General features: G+C 43.3%; 1 protein-coding gene across 2 annotated transcripts in view; it reads right to left on the bottom strand.

Moving 5' to 3' along the window:
- Positions 1 to 25,247, bottom strand: part of PLXNA2 (plexin A2) — a 415,423-nt gene that overhangs the window by 45,189 nt on the left and 344,987 nt on the right. For both annotated transcript variants that reach the window (XM_083745460.1, XM_083745461.1), the window contains exons 21-22: positions 19,830 to 19,972; positions 16,912 to 17,180 (exon numbers count right to left, since the gene is read on the bottom strand). In XM_083745460.1, coding sequence (XP_083601586.1) covers positions 16,912 to 17,180; positions 19,830 to 19,972 — 412 coding nt within the window. The remainder of the gene's footprint in view (positions 1 to 16,911; positions 17,181 to 19,829; positions 19,973 to 25,247) is intronic.

The raw sequence follows: 25,247 nt of genomic DNA, 5'->3' as shown, positions 1-25,247 counted from the left end.
CTTTATATAGAAAAAGGAGGGGCTATTGCTCAGCAGTGTTGAATGCTGCATTCCTGTTGACATCTCTGTTTAGACAATTTCAGGTACGAGGGCTTGGAAAATATGTGACAAAGGTCACTTCAAATATTTTTCTTGACAGTGTGGTTAATCTTCCTAATTTACTAATGTTAGGGAATCTCCCATGTTGTACGGATCAAAGTTTAAATAATATCTGGTTCTGCTGTACTTATACAAGCCAACAAATTCTGGGGTATGGAAACTTATTCCTAAAAGCAGAGCAGATTGCTCAAATTCTATCTGTCTCTCACTCCAAACACACACACATACACACACACACACACACACACACACAGAGAGAGAGAGAGAGAGAGAGAATTGGGTTTTCATAGAATACCAACTATTTTAGGAAAGGAAGTATGCTGCGGATAGAGTGGCAGAAGACAGAACTAGGAACAGAAATTCATCTAAAGCAATCATGATTACAAACTTGCTTTTGAAAAAAATGAAAACCAAGAATCAGAGTCCACATTCTGTGTCAGATTCCATGTAAAGACCATATGGTCATATACTATATGAAATTGTAGGTCAATATGTTTTTATGTATCCTGTCTGCCCCTCATTCCAGGAATAGTGTTGATATGGAATATGTTATTGTTTCTCTTTGCCAACAATTCACAGACCCTCAGAACAAATATTAACTATAGCTTTGCAGCTCCATCTATTTTTGTATGTTTGCTTTTTTACTCCATAGACAGATACATGTATAAAATGTGTAGGGAACTGTGAAGACAAAAGATTTCCACATCACAAATAGTTGTGATTTGATGAGAGGAAAGTACCTTGCTAATGCCTTCTGTTTTTTAAAAAAATGATTCTGACAATGAGAAAAAATAATAGTTAACTTCTATGAAACACCTTGAATAAACAAGCAGTCAACAGTAAACAAATATACCAGTCCATTGAAAAAAAACAAAACAAAACGGTATGTATCCAGATCATTAGGCAAATGATCTAAAAAAGCCATACAGAGAGAAAGTTGTGACAATCCTGATAATGGCCGCTTACCGTCCTATCCGCAGTGAGTGGCAGCTGCGACCCGGTGCGATTCTCTCACCTTGCCTCATTTAGTCTTGCAGCCTCCCTGGCCACCACAGAGACTCTCGGGTTCCTGTCAAAAGCTCAAATGAGCCAATCTGTGGTGTCCAGGGTGTGTGGCCTGGTGAGCGGACCTGAGGGAGGCAGGCTTTCCTCAGATCCACCCGCCATCTATTTAGCCCAGCCAACCCTGCACGCGGCAGTCCAGTTGTCCTGGAGCATCACCCACCCTGCCCCCTCCTTTCATTAGTAGCTGCTTTCTGCTAACTCATCCCTTTCAGCTAGATGGGCTTTGCTGTGGTCTGTTGACGGTTGCCATGTTTGGGGCCAGGAAGGAATATTCCCTGCATGGCAGGTTTTGCCTTCCCCATAGCACTAGGCACAACTTTGGCAGTTTAGGTTTAGGTCTTGGGAGGAATCCTATAGTATATCATCCAAGCGGGGGTGGGTGGGGGTGAAGTGGTGACTCATCCCCCTCTTTTTCTCCCTGTGGCGGCGCTAACAGCGTACCCCATTAGAGGAGTCTGGAGGGAAGTCTCTGTCCAAAGAGTCAGTTGTGTGGGCTAGTGGGCCATAGAGCTCCCCTCAGCATTTGGGGGCCATCCATGTAAACCTGTGTTTTGCGATGGATCCACCCCCGAATCCCTCATGCATCAGTCCTCCCAGCAGGGTGGGCCTGAGAGGGATATACGTTTAATGCCTATGCCAAGGCTTCCTACATCTGAAATCAATAAAGATTTATTGATTTCAAATCCCAGACAGTTGTCATGTCCACCTATTAACCCCTCTTTACTGATTGGGCACACCAGAATGGGAGCTCTGTGGCTAGACATGCAACAGTTCGAACCATTAGGTCCCAAACAAGCAAATAACCTGCATTTTTATCCCAGCTGTTGTTCAACAATTTTGAGTTTGAACAGAGGCCCAGGGGGAGGGGAAGTTTTATGTTTTCTCCAATTTGATCATACCACATCTCATCTTGTGACTTTACACTGTTTTTGTTTTTCTGTACAGAATTCAGTTTAAACTTGTTTTGGCACTTAACATATTTCCCCTGTTACTTCTTTATGATTGCTCCTAATATTCTTTCTTCATCCTTCTTGTTAGGTATGATGTTTCTCATCCTATTGTTTATCTTAACCACGTTTCAACCTTGGACTGAATTCAGACTGTCTCAGAACAGAGCCGCTGCAATCAAAGGGACTTGAGATAATTGTGACTTCAGTGGGTGTTTTCAACAAGTCTGCTCTAAGCATAACAATGTCTGGATCCAGAGCCCGCCTTTATAGAAACCTTTATCAGACCAGGTGTGCAGCCTGATTCTGTGTATGTGTTGAATCAGCTAAAAGTAAATCCCACTGTGTTCAATGGGGTTTGCTTACAAGTAAGTGTTCAGAGGACTACAGCCTTAGACTGAAAGTCACTATAACAAACAATAAATATCAGGTATGATCTAAATAACTATGAAACTAACTACGTGAACCCAAGGGGGCTTTTCTCACAGCCCCACTCCCTGACCATGATGCATGGTAATTTGCTTTTCCAGCTGAAGGGCATCTCATAAAGCAATTTGTGAAACTGCATGTGAGTCAGCTGTTCAAAGGGGGGAAAGACCATAAGTTTGACTGGGCTAGATAGAGAAGGATCTTTGGATACTGACTGTTAAAAAAACAAAAATAAAATCATTACTATAGTTTTGTTGCCACTGTAATAATTTTGAATGTCATCACTGGAAAAGGAACACCCAAATCTGTGCTAATTTCCTGAGTTCCAGCAAGAAATATATACACATTCTTCACCCATTACACTGAGCTCCCACAGTAAGTTTCTAATCTTCTGCATATCATTTTGCCACCCACATCTTACTGTGTTCAGCAATCTCTGAAATCTGGCCTGTGCTGGAGGTCCCACAAGCACTCCCTTAATGCTTTCTTGCCATGTTTTGGAGGGACCTCTGCTATTCTCTCATCTGCTAAAGAGGACCTTCTGATCTGGAAGCACTGCATTGACCCACACAGCAGGTATGCTTTTTGCTCCACAGACTCGGAAAATACTGCTATAGATCTGCCTCTAAAAATATTAAATAAGCTCTCAAAGATTAAAGCAGCATGGGACCATCCCCAGACTCAAAGAAAATCCTTTTCATATTGACCACATAACGACAGCAAATCACACTCCAGAGATGAGCCAGCTTAAAAAAAAGTTGGGGCGGGGGGGGGGGGGAAGGAAGCCTGACGCCAGAAACCAAAGCCCTTTGGCTGTCTAGAAGCAAGGGGAATAAAACTAAGCCAATCAAAGAGGTTTAGGAGATTCCCTGAAAAATCAATGTGTATTTTATTAATTTTTCTTGGGTTTGTCTGGGACTCTGAACTGCCTGTCTGATTCTTGTTCTAAGTACAAGCATAGCAATTTCATTTAGTATCAACTTTCCCCAGATTCCTGAAAAGTAAAGTGTAATGAGAGACAGAGGGGGAAGGGGGGTGGGAAAGGGGGGAAACAAACGCCAGCTAGAAAGTGCTTCCATCCCAGATCTCAAAAATAAAATATAATCTCCCACTTTGTGGCTGCTCATTCATTATTAACTTAGAACAAAATGTTCCATCTCACAATATTTTGCATACTAAATAAAACTCAAGGATTCTGCCGATCCACAGGGCTGGAACAGGCCTTTATTTGTAGCTTTCTGTCTGAAATGTTTGATCTTCACACAGTGGAGTAGGCTTTTAAGTTGTTTTGCTGTTCCCTCTGGTTCCCTCCTTGCATCTTTCCCTTGCCTATGAATAACTGCTACTTCTCATTAACCCTTCTGAAGCTGCTGCTGCGGTTTCATCAGACCTCATGGTTCCTCCTCTCAACCTCAGCAGCGTGTCATCTATCAAAGTAAACAACAGAGCAGGAGCAAGGGGAAGAGTGGTATAGCACTCCCGGCACTGCATTTCTGGGACAGAAGAGGTGAAATGCAACACACTGTGCGCTGAAGTGCAGGAGAAGGTGACTGTCTTAAATGCACAGCTGGAAAGCATTCTGCATAGTGAGACCTTCGGGGATCACTTGGGGTTGCAATATTCAGGTCTCACCTGCCCTCCACATGGACTTTATGTTTAGAAAACTACTCTAACTTTCATAACTACACTCCATTTATTTTTTTTCCACTGAAGACCAGAATTCTTTGCAAAAGAAAAAGGTGGCATGTGAATATCTGAGGTTCTTTATATGCTAGATCTAACCCTGAACTCTAATATTCACACCGTTTTCTTAAATTTGAAAGCCTGAAACTGTAGATTGCATGTGAAGCAGTAGAAGGTGGAATTTTCACTTTTGCACGGGCCGTGTCCAGAAAGTGGTGTCGGGGGTTGAGTGTTCAGACCCCTGGGCTCTCACTTGTGCAGTGCCTCAGGGTTCTGTCCTCTCCCCCATGCTTTTTAATATCTATATGAAGCTGCTGGTAGAGATCATCAGGGGGTTTGGGCTGGGTGTTCATCAGTATGCAGATGATGTTGGTTTCTGCTTCCTTCACTGAGCAGCGAAGTGCTTGTCACAAGACAATGTTTACATTCCACAGTCAAATGCTGTTGGGTTTTCTCACGGGAAAGGAGACTGGATGTGACGTACACTGGTTTCCTGTTTTTCACTGTTCTTTGCAGTTCAGTGTGTTGTTCTCTCTGTGCTTTAGAGGAGAAAGGATGCTTTCTCTGCTCCGGCAGAGGCAAGATGTTTCTCTGTAACATACCAGCTTTGAAGTGTAAATAAAGCAATATAGAGTATGTGGCACGTACTCCTCATCCTTCCGCTGTGCAAGGGACGCTGCTCATCACCAACACTTGGTTATGGGCTCCAGAAGTCGAATCGGAGTGCTGGCAAAGGATCGGAATGCAGACGGACAGATCGGAACGGAATCTGCTCTGTGCGTCAAGATGATTGATGAGGTATGTGCTACTGCTCCGGGCAGCCTGCCAGCTTCTATTTAATGGCTTTATGGCTGGACTTTGAACTTTTAAGGCCGTTTTGCCGGGCTCAGGCAAAGGCTAAAAGGAACAATTTCCTATGCTGGGGAAATCGAAAGTAACTTTTAAAAGTGCTTTTGGAATAAAGCAGCTGCAGCAGTCACGCAGCATGATTTAAAGCAGCAGAGATGACGCAGAAGGCTAATGCCAGAGTCATGATGGCCCTTCAGGATGCTTGTGGGATTCCTAAGCTCAATAAGAAAAACTATGCGGACTGGGTTCTCTATGCAGAGGCTATTCTGCGGAAAGAGGGTCTGTTTGAAGTTATTACAGACACCCCCCCAGCTCCAGTTACAGATGCATGGGAAGCTAAAGATTCCAAAGCAAGGGGAACTCTTACATTGATAATATCCCCAGAAGAGCTCTGTCTATTGCGTGATAAGACCTCAGCCAGACAAATTTGGGACGCTTTGAGAGAGGCTCACTTGAGGACAGAAGCTGGATCCACTATGTTTTACTTTAACAAGCTGCATAATATGGCTCTTGCTGAAGGTGGAGATGTGCGTATACATCTGATGGAGATGCAGAATCTGAGACATGACCTGCAACAGAGAGGACTCAACTTTCCAGAGGCTGTGTATTCCTTCATGATACTACAATCTTTGGGTTCAGGTTGGGAGTCTGTTGCGACTCAGATTGCTGTACAGCCAACTGCTCAGCTGACAGTGGACTATGTTACTGCCGTGATTCTGAATGAAGCAGATCGCCGGGGTGCTAGCTGCATGGGCAAGGGGGAGACTTCACAGTCGTCATCCCATAGTGCAGTGGAACCACCAGATGGCGCCAAAGCTTTGAAGGCAGTGAAATGCTACTCGTGTGGACGTCTAGGCCATATGAAGAGGGAATGCAGAAATCCCAGGGCCAAGACAGAGCAGCGCAGCGAAAGCTCATCACGTGGAAAAGGCCGAGGCAAAGGCAAAGGTCCGGTGTCCAGGACAACGCAGCACAAGGCAATGGTCTCACGCTTCACTCCAAAAGTTGCAGAGGTCCAGAAGACGTCTAGATCTTTCTTCGTTGTTGATTCAGCGGCGACCCATCACATGTGCAACGATAAGCGACTGTTCGTGTCTTTTACACCGCAGGAAGGTGCGATTCACCAGGCGGATGACCACACAATTCCCAGTAAAGGCTACGGAACTGTTGTTCTTCACAGTTTGGACTTATCGATACAGGATGTGCTTTATGTGCCAGATGCCAAGCATAATCTGCTCAGCGTTGGACAGCTGAATGAGCGGAAAATTGACGTTTCCTTTAAGAACAAAAGGTGCATCATCACAAAGAAAAATGATTATGTATTGCATGCTGAATATGTTGATCGTTTGTATGTTTTGTATTTTGAGGATGTTGTGCAGGATGACACTTGTTGCATTGCAGGTACTAACAAAAGTTTGCATGCAGAATGTATTCACGATTTTCATCGAAAATTTGGTCATTTGCATTTTGAGGCAGTATCTAAAATGCCTGCCTTGGTTGAAGGTATGACTATTAAACCCTGCAGGTACCACATGAAGTGCAAGGCATGCGCAGCAAACAAAGTGAAAATGGCTGCGAAAGGTAAGGTGTCTAGTAGGCAAGCTACAGAACCATACCAGGTTGTTCATGCTGATTTGGTTGGACCACTAGCGCCCTCTTTGGGTGGAAACAGGTACTTCATGGTTCTCATTGATGCATTTTCCAGGTATATTTATGTGTACAATCTCAAGCAGAAATCAGAGGCTTTTCCTAGGTTCAAGGAATTCTGTGCTTGGTTGGAAAATGTGCATGGTAAGAAGATAAAAATTCTTTTCACTGATCGCGGGGGAGAATTCACTTCTCAGCAGTTTGAAGCTTTTCTGACTGAGAAAGGAATTCAACACGATTTGTCTAGTCCTCGTTCGCCATGGCAGAATGGACTTGCGGAACGAGCAAATCAGACATTGCTTCAAGGGTTAAAAACCTTGTTGCATGATGCCAATCTTCCAGAGAGTTATTGGGCCGAATCTCTCTCATGTTTTGTTTACAGTTACAATCGCAGGTTATCTTCAGCGATTGGTTGTACCCCCTATGAGAAGATGTTTGGCAAGAAGCCATACATCAAACACATGAAAATTTTTGGTTCTGACATGTGGGTTCACTCACCACAAAGCTCCAAGTTAGACAAGCGTGGATTGCATGGTATCTTTCTAGGTTATCAGAAAGGGTCTTACAGAATAATGATGACTGACTCTAAGGCAATTAAGCTCACAAGAAGTGTTGAGTACAATGCCAAGTGGGGGGAGAATGTGGGAATTTTCCAATGTTATCCTGATGACAGTGATGAGACTGAGGATAGTCAAAAGCAACCACAACAGCCCACACCCACTGATGAAGGTTCTGATTCTGAGTCTGAAACTGAATCGGGTGATTCAGAGGATTTCAAGAGTGCGAAAGCCTCTATGCGACCCTCTGAAAGCTCTGATCAAGAATTAGAGGAACCATTGTTCACAATAGGTCACTTTTCTCCTAAGAAGGAAGAGGAGAGTATTGAAGACTTAAGACTAATTCGTAGGTCACAGAGAGCCACAAAAGGCAGACCTCCAAAGAGATTTGCTGATGAGTTTGCTAAGATAGCAGTAACAGCTGTTAAAAGCTCCAAGAAGGTGTTTGAACCTTCAAGTTTCCAAGAAATCCAGGATTTGGATTCAAAGGAAGCTGAGCCATGGTTAAATGCCATGAAGGCTGAGCTTGATTCCTTGGAAAGGAACAAAACATGGGACCTTGTTCCAGTAGTTCCAGGAATGAAACTGCTTGGAAGCAAATGGGTCTTCAAAGCGAAGACAGATCAAAATGGCAAGATAGTCAGACACAAAGCCAGATTGGTAGCCAGAGGTTTTGCACAGGTACCAGTTGAAGACTATCACGAGACCTACTCACCCACCGTGAGGTATGAGAGCATTAGGCTTATGCTCAAGCTAGCTGCAGAGGAGAATCTACACATTAGTCACCATGATGTGAATACAGCTTTTCTGTACGGATCTCTAGATGAATCACTTTATATGCTTCCACCTGATGGCGTACAGGTAAAACAGGGATTTGTTTGTGCTCTGAAGAAGTCCCTTTATGGTCTCAAACAAAGTGCACGGTGTTGGCACACAAAACTCACTGAAGTATTGTTTTCTCTAGGTTTTAAGCAAGGGAAAGCTGATCCATGTGTATTTGTCAAAGAGGAGGGGCAAAAGAAACTGTATTGTTTGTTTTATGTTGATGATCTTTTATTCTTTTGGGAAGATGTCACAATGTACAATAAAACCCTAGCTCAACTGAAAGAGCACTTTGACATGAAAGATCTTGGTGAGGTAAACAACTACCTATCTCTGGAAATAGAGAGAGATCAAGATGATAACATTCTAGTACACCAGTCACGGAAAATTGCTGATGTGTTAAGCAAACTAAACCTGATGGATGCTAACCCTGTGGACACACCGATGATAACAGGTTATCAGGTAGATCACACTGAAGAAGCATTTTCTGACACTACACTGTACAGAAGTGTGCTAGGCAAGCTAAACTTCATTGCCAGATGTTCAAGACCAGACACTGCTGTTAGCTGTAATTTGCTAAGCAGACAAGTCAACAATCCTACTGTTAAGGATTGGAAAGCTCTGAAACGCATAGCGCGGTATTTGAAAGGCACTATGCATTACAGACTGAGATTTAACAATCAGAAGTCTGGTGGTCTTGAGATATTTGCAGATGCAAGTTTTGGAAGTGACACTACAGACAGGAAAAGTACGTCTGGAGTTTGCTATAAGTACAATCAGGGTCTATTTGATTGGTCATGCAAGAAGCAAACAACAGTTAGCTTAAGTACTTGTGAAGCTGAACTGAATGCACTGTCTTATTCAGTTAAGGATTGTGAATGGTTGTTACAATTGTGCAAAGACATGAAAATTCCTGTCAAATGTCCAATCCAGGTTTACCAGGACAACAAAGCATGTTTGGCTTTGCTGAATTCTGAAGGTTGTAAGCAAAGCACGAAGCACTTGCAACTGAAGTTGCAACATGCTAGGGAACATATTCAGAAGGGACTCGTAACGGTGTCCTATATGCCAGGTAATGAAATTCCTGCTGATGTACTGTCCAAGATTGTATCAAGGGAACAACACTGTACCTATGTGCAGAAGTTGGGTTTGTACTGATATTGTACGAACACGCTGCCCAGTGATGTTCACAGAAAGGGGGAGGATGTTGGTTTCTGCTTCCTTCACTGAGCAGCGAAGTGCTTGTCACAAGACAATGTTTACATTCCACAGTCAAATGCTGTTGGGTTTTCTCACGGGAAAGGAGACTGGATGTGACGTACACTGGTTTCCTGTTTTTCACTGTTCTTTGCAGTTCAGTGTGTTGTTCTCTCTGTGCTTTAGAGGAGAAAGGATGCTTTCTCTGCTCCGGCAGAGGCAAGATGTTTTTCTGTAACATACCAGCTTTGAAGTGTAAATAAAGCAATATAGAGTATGTGGCACGTACTCCTCATCCTTCCGCTGTGCAAGGGACGCTGCTCATCACCAACAGATGATACCCAGCTCTGCCTCTTTTTCAAATCAGAACCAGTGAAGTGTGAGTGTGAGTGCCTAGAGGCAGTTGGAGGATGGATGGCAGCTAACAGATTGAGGTTGAATCCTGACAAGACAGAAGTACTGTTTTTGGGGGCAGGTGGGTCCTGAATGGGGTAACTGTGCCCCTGAAGGACCAGGTGTGCAGCCTGAGAGTCATTTTGGACTCACAGCTATCCATGGAGGCGCAGGTCAATTCTGTGTCCAGGACAGCTGTCTACCAGCTCCATCTGGTACGCAGGCTGAGACCCTATCTGCCCGCAGACTGTCTCGCCAGAGTGGTGCATGCTCTAGTTATCTCCCACTTGGACTACTGCAATGCGCTCTACATGGGGCTACCTTTGAAGGTGACTCGGAAACTGCAATTAATCCAGAATGCGGCAGCTAGACTGGTGACTGGGAGTGGCTGCCGGGACCATATAACACCAGTCCTGAGAGACCTGAATTGGCTCCCAGTACGTTTCTGAGCACAATTCAAAGTGTTGGTGATGTCTTTTAAAGCCCTAAATGGCCTCGGTCCTGTATACTTGAAAGAGCATCTCCCCCCCGGACACTGAGATCCACTGAGGGCTATCTGGCACTTCCCTCATTGTGAGAAGGGGAACAAGGCAGAGGGGCTTCTTGGTAGTGGCACCTGCCCTGTGGAACGCCCTCCCAGCAGATGTCAAGGAAATAAGTAACTATCGTACTCTTAAAAGACATCTGAAAGCAGCCCTGTTTAGGGAAGTTTTTAATGTTTAATGCTGTATTTTGTTTTTAATATTTGATTGGGAGCCGCCCAGAGTGGCTGGGGAAACCCAGCCACATGGGCAGGGTATAAATAAATAAATAATAATCTGCTTGAAGTCCAACAAAGAGATCAATTTTTCTCCTTGGGGCCTCATGAACATTCCTAGTACAAGACACACAGAAACTTCATATGAGCAGAGCAAACCAAATGGAGCAGTGTACTGCATCTGGAGCCTAACTGCTCACACTGTCCAGGTCAGAAGGTGGCTAGGTTTTTTTTATTCCTTTTTTGCTATGCCAGGCCCAGGGTAGTGTAGCAGAGGGGCTCTGATTGGGCTACTCTCCAGGAAACAGACCTACGCATTGCTGACCACGCTTCATCCCCGCAGAGCCCCATTTCAGGCTTTACACTGGCAGTGGAGACACCTCCCCACCTGCCAGCTAGCAGAGCGCTACTCCTAATCTTAACTCTCTTTAGGGGTTAGAATGGCAGCCTTCACCTTTAGTAAACAATGCTATTTTTTCATTTGGGTTTCTGTCTGGTCAGGGGTTTCAGAGTCCGGGGTGTGGTAACAAATTTCCATTAAAGATAAATTTTAGAAATCTGAACTTGTGTTCATAGAATCATAGACTTGTAGGAATCTACGATGCAGAAATCTTTTGCCCAATGTGGGACTCGAGTCCATGAGGTTAAGAGTCTCATTCTCTAACAACTGCGCTATTACAAAAAGAGAATAGGGTTTCATAAATTTCTGTGTGAAACTTGAGGGGTTGATTGGAAATCATGCAGGATTGACCTCCTGTTCCTCAATCAAACTACATCAAAATTGATACCTATTCTGCAGCTGATTTTGATGAGAGCTCACAAGAAGTTTAAGCCTGTACAGAGTCCTAATTTGCATAAGGCAATGTCTTGCATGAACTGGAGCTTTCTCATGCATCCTAGGGCAAACTACACTGTATGATTAATGCTGGAAAAAGTACATCACACAGAGCTACAATTCCCAGAGTTTCCTATGAAGAGGGATTGATTATTAAACCACTCTGGGAATTGAGAGTTCTTTGAGAGGAATAGAAGTCTCTTAACAAGTCTCAGCACCCTTAACAAACTACGGTTGCTAGGATTTTTTTAGGGGAAGCTATGACTGCTTAAAGTGTAATCACAGTGCTTTAAATACATGGTATGAATATGGTCATACTTTAAAGTATTTGAAGTGGGGAGTAAAAACAACCATTTGTGTCATCATAGTGTGTAGCTCCACCTCTGCTTTTGAAGGGTCACTTCATAGTGATACCTGAATAGGACCCAGCTGCTTATAGAAACTGAGCCATACCTATCAAGTAAGCCTAGAACATTATGGCTGCCTGTAATGAAGATTCCTGAAAGCTACTCCTGACATGTTTCTGTAACTTAAAAAAATAAAACTGCATCAGCCATGAAATACAGTACATGATTTCTGCCCATTCAAACTCTAAGACACAGAGTGAGCAGTAATATAGGAAACCTCAGGCTAAGGGGCTGAACACGCCTTGTTTACATGGATGAAGGCTAGAAAGTGGTGTGTGAGTATGTGTAGAAACTAGTTCACTGTACAAAAGTAATATTTACATTCATTGCTCCAGCCACTTTTGCCTCAAGCCCTGCCCATCACTGGCATGTGGCCCCTATAAGATTGCCCAGAAAAGAAAGTGTCTCTCAGGCTGCAAAAAGCTTTCTGTGCTAGCTCTATACTGCTCAACAGGATCCTGTGCTGGGCTGTGGACTACTGCTCTGTCCCAGTTTAGTAGTTCTTATTTTACTTTGAGTAGCATTAGTGTTATCTGAGGGTTGACTTTCTCAGCATCTGACTCTGCCACAAGAAAGGCTGTCAGGGATTTCTTTCTAAGCCTTCTTCAGGCAGAGAAACATCTGCTTCTGACTTAATTCTTTTCCCTTTTCAGCTCCAAGACGCCTTCACAGCTCATAACTGGATGCACTGAAGACTCTGGGTTTGGCATGGAAAAAGTCAAATAAAACATGTCATGTACACTTTAGGCAGGCAAGAGAAGACAAGAGCAGTAGGACAGCTTGCCACACACAGCCCCTGTGGGCTTGTTGTTCTTGCCTTGTGCTCTGTCTCTCTGGGAATGAAGCTATGAAGCTGCCAGGCTGGCTCTGATGTGGTGCACTGGATTACGGAGAAAACCTGCTGGTGGCGGTGGCAGGATGCAAGGAAATGCTGAGATCATCAGCCTTATATTTTTAGAGAACAGTGAAAAGTCATTACTAACAGCTCTGCCAGAAGAATTCAGTCTTCTGTCCTTTTCTGCAGCTACAAAAATTATTGGGGGCTGGGGAATGACAGAGCACTTCAATTTCTGAGCTGAGTTCTCCTTCTATGACCATGTTCCACTCCACTATCAGAAATAGGGTTTCCCTCCATGCAAGCAAAGATTTTCAGGTTGCTGAATTCATACTACTGTTACTACTACAGTAGTTATACTACACCAATAGCTAGAATATCTTTTGTTGGCAGTCCCATTCATGACTCTGAAGATCACACCTCTTTCTTATTCCTAGATAGGAACAAGAACAGGATTGTGTTGGAGCAGTGTTGTAACATACCTATTCCAAGCACCAAGGCAGTCCAGCATTGCAGTCTATGAGCTAAAATTACCCCTGTCTGTCTGGTTATTTATGCCTTTTCAATTTCTGTAATGTCTGCAGGGCCAGAGTAAGGAGCCAAACAAGAAGTTAGGTAACATGCAATATAGTTAGACAATTCAGAGACACAAGAGAAAGGAAATTCTGCCCCTGGCATTGTTCCAAAACTACCACTTTGCTGAACACTGGATGGCATTTAAAATGCAAACATATAAGGCCTTCTCACTCTGCATAGAAATGGGAGGAGAGAATTAGATATATTCTGCTGCAAATACTCTCTTGTGTTACCCAAACTCTAGTTTGTTAAACTTTTAACTGCAACCTTTAGTCCAAAATATCTTCTGCAAAGAAAGAACCAGGCCAAGTTTTAAAAAAGGCAGGAACTGAGCTCTCTTCATAGTGCTCTTTTTGTTTCTGTCAAAACACTGAGTAAATAGAACTCAAAGAGGCTAGGATACATATCTGATGTAAAAATGCAATGCAACATGACATTCATTAAGTCTTGCCCTCGTGGAATAGCTGCCATTCAGAAAATGGGCATGCATCTGCACAAAATCATGGGGAAATGCCTTGGTAAATGCCTTTTCCTCCTTTTCAACCTATGAGTTAACTTTCCCTGGCATAACCTGTACCTAATAACGTATTTGAACACAACAATTCTTATTTTGGGGGGCTGTTATGTGGAATATCATTCAGACAGAAGGCTGTAAGATTACTGCTGACTGCGAAAATTAGCCCATGTACTACTGTTCTGTGAGAAACAGGCCAAAGAAACATAACACCGAGTGGCTTTGTCATAAGGACTATGTCACTTCAAAGATTCAGATAAATTAGGTGTATTGAATCCTTGACCTGAATCTCCCCTCAGATTAATCTCCTGTCCATACCTAACTCCTGAGGGAACATGTTTTCCTGTATACTTGCCCTTCATCTTGTTTCCCTCCTTTTGACAGCTACTCTCTTGCTCGACCAAATAGAAGATGAAATAGGTTGGAGAAAGGTGGAGGTTGCAATTGAGGTGGAGGTTGGAAAGGCAGGGAGTGTGTCTGATACCTAAGGACCTGTGTAACCTCATGACAGTGGTGAGAATGATGGTTCTCTGGTGTTTTTAACCCCTCCTCTGTGGAAAGAGGTCAGAATTTTGGAAAGCACAGATCCCATCTGGTAGACGCGGGAATTCTATCCTCATCCATCTATCAAAGTGAACCCCTTTAAGAGTCAGCAGCCAGTTCACCACAAAGTCCCAGTTGTGCTATACAGGGCTGGTGGCATGAAGAAAAATGCTATTCTCTACCAGGGGCCATGAGCAGCCAATTCATTTCCCTTTCCTGTCTCCAGTAACATGAGGTTAACTCTATCGTATGATTTCACGGGTGGCTGCGCAAGGTCTTAAACTGGATATAAGAGAATGATTGCCTCCAGTGCTTTTCTTTGACATACTTTCTGCTCCTTTCTTCCCTTCCTTTCATTAGCATAGATGAGGCCTAACTGTATGCAGCTATCCAATGAACTTTGTAGGGTTTGTACCCTAGATACTGCCTTCCTAGCAAGTAAAATGGAACTGGTTATAAGCAGAGGGATGGAATGTTCAGACCTTAGAGAAAGCCATCACTACCAAGAGTGATGGCAAAATGAGAAGCTAGCATTGGTCTCCAGGCTCTGATGCTCTCTGTGTCAGTCAAAGTGTGTCCATGCAGGAATAAAATAGAAGATATTGCTACAAAAGGTAGGTAGAATTATGCAGAATTTGTGCAACATTATTTGCTGTCCTATGCTCCACCTACAATGACCTTACTATTTCCTTTTTCTGTCATTTGGATTAAAACAGATATGCACGGTTTGGAACAGTTGCCCAGTGGCTTGAAGACATATTGAAAATGATGCCTCTCAGACCCAGCAATTACTCTATATGGACACAATTGAATTGGTGGATCTGATTTCCTGTCAATTCACAATAGCTAGCTTAGAGGAGGGGTGAGAGAATCTCTACCAACATACCAGGTAGGCTAAAAATGGTGTGCCTGGGAATAAAAACCTGACATCTGGAAAATGTAGAGTAACATGGCTAATGTCCCTTTAGGTCAGGGTCAGGCTGCTGAAGCTGAGTAATGCATTTAAACTGTCAAGTTGTCAAAACCTCTGCTGCATATTCTTACTTATTACTGTCACCTAGGGTCACCCCATGTGGAGTTGCTCCTTGACAAGACTGAGACCTCCAGGCACTCCTGGTGCAGGTCAGGTGAAAAGCTTAGGCAAGGATCCCTGGCTCAGTTTCTGAGACATTAAAGGCAACATGAAAAAGTAATTAATAAAAAAATGAGAAAGTCACATGGGGTCTTGGTGTGTCTTACCACAATGAGAATTCCCTGCTCTCTACTGCCTGAAACTCTGTCCTCAGATTTTTCAGAACAAAGACTCATTACAGAAGTCTCTCTGAACATACAGCAAATTTCTAAGCACAAGTTTTGTGCTAGTGCAGCATCACTAAACTTGACATTACATAGGAACTGAGGTGATATAGAAGATAAATCAGCAGATAACTTTAATAGAAGATAGAATAGTCAGATACAACTGACATGTTTTTTGCCCTCTGTTACTTGCCTTCCTGGTGCCCCTAAGCAGGAAACTGGCCCATAGCATCAGTTGTAGCCAGGAGGCTAACATTTCAGTTTTGCTACCATAACTATGACTGAATGATGCTCCTCCTCCATGGCTTCCTCTTAGCCAGTTGTGTTATCCTTTGCTACTCTTGTAGCTACTGACACTTTGCTCCAGACTTGCCCACTTTAAAATCTTACACTTATGGCAGAGGTTCCGCCCTCCTTGCTTGTGCTTGGTTGATACAAAAGCAAATAGAGTCATCCATATAACATGTTAGTTTTCCCAGCAGTCATTGGGAAAGAGGAACAACAGCAGGAAGCTGGGATATCAAACATTCTAATGGAGACACCAGATTTTCCAAGGCAAAACCAGAATGGTACAGCAAAAGTTTTTGCAAAAGGTCTTTAAGCACATGGTATTGTATAATACCATGACATGGTATTGTATAATACCATGACATGGTATTGTATAATACCATGACTGACTCTGGGGTTGCGGCGCGCATCTCGCTTTATTGGCCGAGGGAGCCGGCATACAGCTTCCGGGTCATGTGGCTAGCATGACTGAGCCACTTCTGGCGAACCAGAGCAGCGCACGGAAACGCCGTTTACTTTCCCGCTGGAGCGGTACCTATTTATCTACTTGCACTCTGACGTGCTTTTGAACTGCTAAGTTGGCAGGAGCAGGGACCGAGCAACGGGAGTTCACCCCGTCATGGGGATTCAAACCGCCGACCTTCCGATCGGCAAGTCCTAGGCTCTGTGGTTTAACCCACAGCTCCACCCACGTCCCTGTATGGTATTGTATAAATACCAACAATTGGGAAACACTTGCCTGCGAGCGCACCAATTGGAGAACAGCCTTTACCAAAGGTGTCATGGCTTTGAAGACACTCAAACTTAGGACACAAGGGAGAAACGTGCTAAGAGGAAGGCACGCTTAGCAAATCCACACTGTGATCAACTCCCACCCGGAAACCAATGTCCCCACTGTGGAAGGACATGTGGATCCAGAATTGGCCTCCATAGTCACTTACAGACTCATTGTTAAAACCGTGTTTATGGAAGACAAATCTTACTTGGCTACAAGTTATCGCCAAAGAAGAAGACTGTTCAAAGGTTAAGTCTGGTGGGTGAACTTGGGAGCATTCACTTTTCCAGCCCCCATGCCCTTCACATTAGCACACCTGGGCCATTGCATTCTTGAACCACAGCCTTTCCAAAAAAGGTAACAACATCTACAAACCACCTTCTCTCTTCACTTTTACCTGCGCAGAAGAAGCTTGGGATGATTCTTGTTCTCCAGGTTCTTCTCAATCAGATCAGAGAGCAACTGCTTCAGGACATCAGTGGCATACTCTAGCTTTCCCTGAAGTCCTGTCATGATGAGGGAAGCCACATTGCCACGGTCACGCATGGAGAAACTTCGCTGCATCTCCAGGGTACGGATAAATGTCAGCAAAAAGACCTTGTTATTGATCAGGTGGGCAAATAGCTTCAAGGCCTTTTCAACATTCTGCTGTCCATTCCCTTGCACCTGTAAAATGGGAAGTGGGTCTTCAGGGATCAGTTTAAAGAGTAATGCCTCCTATTTCTAGCCTGGCTTCAACTTTCCAAAAGCTCAGAGTGTAGCCCTACAAAGTACATCAGTACATCAATCAATCAATCAATCAATCAATCAATCAATCAATCAATATAAGTTTATTGTTCTAGCCAAAGGCCATGACAAACCTGCAGCAACAGTACCAATGCAGACCATACATGAATAATATGAGCCACCATCCATGAAAGGTTACCAGAGAAACCAACAAACTTAAATCCAGCTTGATTTTAAATTAAACTTCTGAATCAGCACAACAATTTACAGTGATTTTATCTAACTCCTTTTTCCTGCTTTTTTTTTTGGGGGGGGGTAGCCAATGCATACAAATATGTTACAAATATATTATTGTCACTCAGAAGAAACTGAACTATTTCTGCTGGTGTGTACCTGCTTGCTTGTGTGAGCAAAGGTTTCAGAAAGTGATCTCTTGTCTCTCTATACATGGGGCAAGCTAGCAGATAAAGTGTGATGTCTCCCACCTAAGGTTGACCACAAAGCTGGTCCGCATACAGGACCTTATTGCTAAGAAGTACATTATATTGTCTGTGCACTGAGGTTAAAAGCCCACTAAGTGGCACGTGAATTGTGCATCGGTTGCACAAAAGTGACACTCCCACTGGCAAATTAATTACTAATTTAGGCAACTGCTTTATTGTGAAATGGCAGTAAAACAACAAAAAAATTCAGGTTTCCCACTAGTCCTGTTTGTAAGTAATTCATTATGAGTCAAAATGATAAAGCACTGAGCATAATTCTTCTCCAAAGTTTTCAGTGACTTATGTGTTCAAGTTGCTCACGTTATGTAACTAAGCAGCTGTGTAATTGGCAGCACATTCATCACTACTATAGTTTTTTTGGGAAATGGTAAATAAAAGAAGTAGCTAGCATCAATATTTGCTTGCTATTTTGTGATATAAATAGAGAAAGCAAGGCACGACTGATTACACCCATTTCCACAGGTGCAATACCAGTGGCTTGGCTAATTGCCCCAAAGTCTGTGAGACAAGAAAGTTGGGGGGGGGGTAAAACTTGTCTTTATCTGACTGCAAGTTATTTCAATTTATAATATAAATTAAACATCTTGAAAAAAATAAAATCATATAGGTTGAAAGAGGTCCTGCCATTCACGTCATATAACCCTCCCATATGTAGACCAATGTTTTAGAGCAATAAATAATTAAAAAGTGCATAAATGGGTTAAGCTTTAGTTAGGCTTAATTTGCAATCAATCAAATTTAGCTTTGTTCATGACCTTTTCATACTAGTCTATAACTGCTCTCTTACTAGGGACAAAGAGATTTGCATACAAGCTGTTTAGGCTTAGTAGTAAAATAAGAAGTGTTGTGCAAGCCTGTCAGAACCCATGAGACTTGTACTACAGCACATTTTTGCCATTGGGCTTGGTCAATTTTCTTTTTATTGTAAAAACACACTTGAAAAATAAAACCTGGTGTATATTTCTTTCACTTAACTTAGGTCTGATCCTCCAAGCCCAGGTCTTCAAAATACTACCACTTGAGCTACGAACAGTAGCTACCAGGCTTGTTTTAATTAGAGCCCCAGAGAAGGACTTTGTATATTGATCAATAAGTTAAACAGCTATCGGCAGGGTACTGCAGAAGTATAGTAGGACAGCAAAGCTGTTAATCTACCCTATATGCAGACATTGAATTTTATCTGCCATCATGTGTAACCTTTTTGCAAACTGGGGGTAGGAAGAGGCAGGCTGCAGAGCTCCTTACATTCTACAGCAGAATCTTGACTGACAAGGCAAAGGGGACATGGAAATGTTTGTACAGGATCCAGCAGCAGGAAAAATGAAATGCAAACAGCTTCACAGGACTATTGAGGCATGGGCATTTCCATGTTATTACTCTCACAAAGGCAGCATATGCGACTAATGCACAGAAATGCAACTGATGGCAATGCTCCTTCTTTTATTTTTCCATGGTCAAATGCCAGCAGCAGCATTTTCATACTGAATAATGGGTTCCATCTGCTCCTGCACTTGTTTCATCTATATAAAAAGTAACTCAAAATTGGGATGGCTGGCAACACAATTTTTCAGCGGACAAAGCCGAAGGGATGTGCCCAAGGTCCAAGAGCTCTGCCAAGCGGAGGAAGAGATGTAGAAAATTTGAGAAGTTGTTGGGTTTTGTTCTTTGCAAAACAGGAGAGTTGTTTTCCTTGGGGCACAAGCAGAGTGTAATTTTCCCCAGACACCCCAACTCTCTGGTTTTCTTTCAACAAACAGAGAATTCAAGAAACCTTTAAACAGCTGCTGGTCATGGGGCTTTAGCAACTGGGGGTGTGGGGAATAGTAGGACTGAAGCCACACAGAAGACATCAAGAGGAAGCAAACTGCGTGTAAACTACACAAAACACAAGCCTTTTGTTACAGCGAACTTGAGTGTTCAATGTGCTTAGCCCAGCACTTCTAATAAGATTCAGTGTGGGAGGCAGAAAGGTGCTTTCACAGCTGTGTAGGTTTCAATCTAGCTTCCTAGTGGGAACCTGGGAAGCAACAATGCTTGCTACCTAATGAAACAGAGAGACAGGGGGAATGTGCTGCTATTCCATTACCTCTAGTTCACGCAGGACAGGGTGGTCCTCTATGCCAGGGAAGAGGACCCTCATGGCATATGTGCGATAGTCAAGGTACGGGATCCCTGAGCGGTCCAGGTCGCTGGTTAACTCGTTGATGTCTGTCTGCAGCTCTGCAAAAGCTATTAGAGAAAGGGAGGAAGAAAGACAAGACAATCAGAAGTGAACACTGGAAATGCAGGCTGCAGTACAAGCAATCAAGGACTGCAAATGAGCCAGCTCAGGGAAGCTCGTTTACTCTAGACCTCTCTGTGTCACTCAGACATGCCCTCAAGCTGGGAGCCACTTCCCCAGCATGAGAGAGAGGAAGAGAAGCACAATGCAAAGAACAGATGCTGAGAACAAAACAGACTTGCTAATTTGTATGCTGTTCACACCTTGTATGTAAGCACTGAAAATGCCTTGAAAGGCACTAGATAAAAATAAAGATCCTATTTTTAAATCACTGTACTGTGCAGCTTCTCTTTCACAGTCACTCACTCACTCTATCCACACCTCACCCTAAATGTTTTGGGTTTTTTTGCTGTGGCTAGCACATGGATTCCTTCCCCATGCTCTGCAGCTTAAATGGCATTAGCCAGTGCCCAGGAAGAAAACAATGGTTTCAAGTGGGGATAGAGAACTGCAGGTGTAAAGGACTGCAACAGGCTTCATGCAATGGGCTTTTGATGTGCATAGGGAAAGAGCACGAAAACTCTAAATGCAGTGCAACATGTTTCATGGCAGTGTGCATGTACAATGTATCCAGTCCTTCCTCCCCCCATTTTCAAGGAGGAAGGACTGCAGAAACATTCTGCACATATGGCAGCATCACCTGTCATGCCTCCAACACGTTAAGTGTTGGCATAGCGGCACTGTGCAAACGCGGATGCTCTCCTAAGACATACACACACTGGAGAGGCTTGTTCTGGTGAATGTAAACTGGCCCTAAGATGCAAACATAATTGCATACTTATTTGTAAAAAATACCAGTGCTGATTAGGGGGTGTTTCTTTGTCCTCATTAAAATCTGCTATGGTAAAAGATAGCAGACTTCCCTGCTGAACAAGTTAATGTTATTTACATTTCTTCACAAATGAGAACTTTGTTGGTGCGTTGGGTGTCATGTGTCCTCCTCTATAAGGGATAGTTCTGTATTTGAAGGTGTAAAAGAAGATCTATAAGGAGAATGAGCAGGGACCTTGAAGTTCCTCACCAGGGAGTCACAGTCTTTACTATGGTGAGATATACCTTATTTCTATATAAATTATAGTAATTTTCACCCTAAATCTGTATCTAAATATATAAATTAGCAGTCTTGTTCTCCTTTTTAGCAATGCAAAATTGATCACCCTACTAGTGTTTCCCTGTCATGTGACAAAGGGATAGCATAACTTTCAGAACTGCAGGGTTCTTTTGCTGGGGGCGGGGGAGAGAATCCTACCTTGTGAAAATTGCATATTAACCTTTAGTGAATAATTTCTTGAGCATTCAGTTCCAATTTGCAGTGAGACAAGAATATACAATAGGAAAACACTACAATATACCCTGTAGGTGGAATTTTGTTAGGAGGGGGTTTAAAGAAACAAGCAATTGTTGCAGAATAACCATGCCAGGTAGTCTAATATATTAATATTTTTAGCTGTATTAAAGAATTAGGGAGATAAAATATTTAAAAAATAATAATAGATAAGGGCCTGATGCTTATCATTGTTTGTGCTCACTTGCCACAATACTGGAAGGCAGGAGTAACACTGTTTCCCAGTGATCAATCAGATAAAATACTGCCTGCATTCTGTTCATTATATCACCAGAAGTAAAGACTAACTCCACCACCACCGGCCTGCCCCATAAAAGTTCCACATTCAGGATGGGACCTACCGTAACAAAAACCCTGAGATGTCTTGATACCCAGAACTTGCCCACCCACACTAGGCTATTGTCTTCCACTGCACTTTGGTCAGTGCAGAATGGCTCTTGCTCGATGAGATAAGCTTACATTCAAATTAGTTTCTATAACCCTGCTTGGGAGATCACACTGGGGTTGTCTTGCTTGTGGAAACCTGAATGAGAAGCTAGATGACACAGTAAAATATGAAGATGTGGGGTGATTGCATTACAGTGGTGCCTCGCAAGACGAAATTAATTCGTTCCGCAAGTTTTTTCTTCTTGCGAGTTTTTTGTCTTGCGAAGCACGGTTTCCCATAGGAATGAATTGAAAATCAATCAATGCGTTCCTATGGAGACCGTCCGGGGACAGAGGGGAAGCGCCGCGCGCCTTCCCCTCTGTCCCTGGACCTGTTTTAAAGCAAGGGGCAGCGGGGAGAAGATTGCTTCTCCCCGTTGCCTGCCCCGCAATCTCCGGGGACAGAGGGGAAGGCGCGCACGCCTTCCCCTCTGTCCCCTCTTTTGAAGCAAGGGGCGGAGCGGAGAAGATCGCTTTTCCCTGTTGCCACCCCTTGGTTCAAAAGGGGTCCAGGGACAGAGATTGCGGGGCTGGCAATGGGGAGAAGCGATCTTCTCCCCGCCGCCCCTTGCTTCAAAAGAGGTCCAGGGACAGCGGGGAAGGCGCGTGGCGCTTCCCCTCTGTCCCTGGACGGTCTCCATAGGAACGCATTGATTGATTCTCCCCGCCGCCCCTTGCTTCAAAAGAGGTCCGGGGACAGCGGGGAAGATGCGCTGCGCTTCCCCACTATCCCCGGAGCTTGCGGGGCAAGCTTCGTTTTGCGAAGCAAGCCCATAGGGAAATGCGTCTTGCGAAGCGGCTAAGAAAACAAAAAACTCCTTCGTCTAGCGAGTTTTTCGTCTTACGAGGCGTTCGTCTTGCGGGGTACCACTGTAATGAGTTTTCAAATCTCCAAGATCTCAGAAATGTTTTAGAGGACCTTTAGGTCCTATGCAATCCTAAACCATTTCCCTCAGAAGCATGCCCCATTGAGTTCAGTGGGACTTATTCCCAGGTAAGTGGGTATAGGATTTCAACCCTATTGACTTATCTGAGAAAATTTACTGGTGCTTCCTTTTATAGGACTGACATTTACATGGTAACTCTGTAAAAATCATTCTATTGCTCACCCATGACTACTGCTGAGAAGAGTTAGTTTTTGATCTGTAACAGCAGATCAAAAGAAAACATCCCAAACCAACAAATTGCACATCTCAAACAGTCACCTGTGAGTGCTACATTCCCAGAGTTTTATGTACCCTGCTGAGTAACCACAATAAGTCTCTTCATGCATACATGAATCTGCTGCTCACCTGAAAGAGTCATAATGAACACTTGTAATGGCTCAAACTTTTTTTTTAAAGTCTCTACAGTGAATGTTTGAAAAAAGTTTGGTCCCCCCCCCAAGCACCTTCCACCAATGTCTCGCCTGCTTTGCCCAAGACAGGGTGGCAGAAGAACAGGGAAGTGATGGCACTCACTAGCTTGCCTTTGAACTGTTCACAACCATGGCTCAGAAATGAACTCCTGGGCTCTCAAAAGCTCACTTCAAATGATAAATGGGCTTTTAGTACCCCCAAAAGCGTTCAAATCCTTTTCTGGCTCAGACCAATAACCAGATCATAGAAGGCCCCCTGCCCTGTCTGCAAAGCAACCTCCCCAACTTTCCAAATGTAATCTCAGTGTCCCTTAAAAGGACTACAAATCCCAAGATGGCACCACTATGGAAGCATCGTGGAGCCTATAATAGAATCAAAGAATCATAAAATTTTAGAGTTGGAAGGGACCCTGGGATCATCTAGTCCAATCTCATGCAATGCAGGAATAGGCAGCTGTCCCATACAGAGATTGAACCTGCACCACACTCTAATCCTGACTGTATTGGTTTGAAAAGAGGACCCATCTCTCTTGCCATTCAGAACGTTACAACATGGAATGTGTTCATCTCTATTTCCCAATGAAAAATATTTAAACAGTATTTAAAAAGCAGTCAAGAGTGAGAAAGTTGTCTTCTTCTTCGTCTTCTTTAAAAAAATCCCTTTCAATATTTGCTTTGGGGTGAAGCAGGAATACTAGATAGGAAATGGTTTTTTTTATTATTGTGCAAAATACAGGCAAGAAACTGCACATCTACTTCCAGGCTTTGGCCTTTCCCCCTCCACTGGGTGGCCTGCGCTCCTATTCAGTGTTCTGAAGTGTAAAAATGTGTGAATTCACTCGCTAACTCTGTCAGTCACTGAGGGCTGTAAATTATTTTTCTGCCTGGTTCTAACTCACTCCATGTAACACTTGTTCATTGCAAGGTTTCTGGCTTTCCTAACATCCACATAAAATGCCTTCAGGAAAGGGTCAGCAGACAGCAAGGCCTAATGACCTGGCACCAACAAACTCTGTACATGTTGCTTAAATAGGATCAAGGGCTAATCCTGTTCTCCACACATTAGTCAGGCAATGGATGTCTCTGCATCCAATACACTCGTTACTGTCTTCCCTTGCATACAGACTTCACGGGAGAGCTCTGAGCCTCTCCCGTCTGCAAAAGAGGGCATTTTATGAGTGGGTGTGTTTAAGAGAGATTGACCAAATGTTTATTTGACAGCTGTACGTGAGCTTAGGCCCTGTTAAATTCACACCAGATCAAAGGCAACAGGGTAAGCAGGAGGCAGTTACCACGGAAACAAGACTTGGTACTGTTCAGTACTGGAGATGTATTCAGTCAACAGGGAAAAGTTATGTTAGGCAAAACAGATGTGCTAAGAAATATGTGTGTATATATGAAAATGACAATGTTTTGTGTGAAATGGCTCATCCTAGTGTCTGCAGGGTTCTTCCATCCTGATTTGATGAATGTTTATTTGGAAATAAGCCCTGCAATGTTCAGTGGACTTTGATCCAAGGTAAGTGTGCGGAGAATGAAGACCTAATGCGTGATTATGGCAGTCTATCATCTTCTATAACAATGTTGTTACAGCCATGATTATGATCCTCAGACACTTACTTTGGAGTAAAGTCTGTATATAGTGCAAGGGTAGGAAAAAGTTAATGATTCTTTTGTCTGTGTCTAATCCTAACACATAGTGGATTGATAAGATTATGAGTACATTGTTTTGTGTTTCCTTGTGGTCTTGTCTCTCTTTCTATGTTCATCAGTTGAGCAGTCCTTGTTCCAGGAAAGCTCAATGTAAACAAAGTTATGTTGTGGGCTAGTGGAATTTTTTAGCACTGTGGCATTATGGGGACAGGTCTTTTCTCTGCCCTGGCCATTTCAAACACTGGTGCTTTGCTGCATTTGTATCCCTTCAATTGAAGCTTGAATGTCATGTGTATTGGCAAAATGATACCCTTTCCTCAAAGATTTATACAGTTTACACAAGAGAAAGGTTAAATTAGCCTTGGGAGTCTGTAACACCAAGGCAGGAAGTATGCTATGGCAATAACTCTTACCAAGAGATAATATAAAATTAATGTCCATG

Source organism: Podarcis gaigeae (genome assembly GCF_964106915.1).
Source record: "Podarcis gaigeae genome assembly, chromosome: 6".
Classification (NCBI taxonomy): domain Eukaryota; kingdom Metazoa; phylum Chordata; class Lepidosauria; order Squamata; family Lacertidae; genus Podarcis; species Podarcis gaigeae.
Note: the sequence above shows the minus strand (reverse complement) of the source record. Positions and strands in the feature narration are given on the sequence as shown.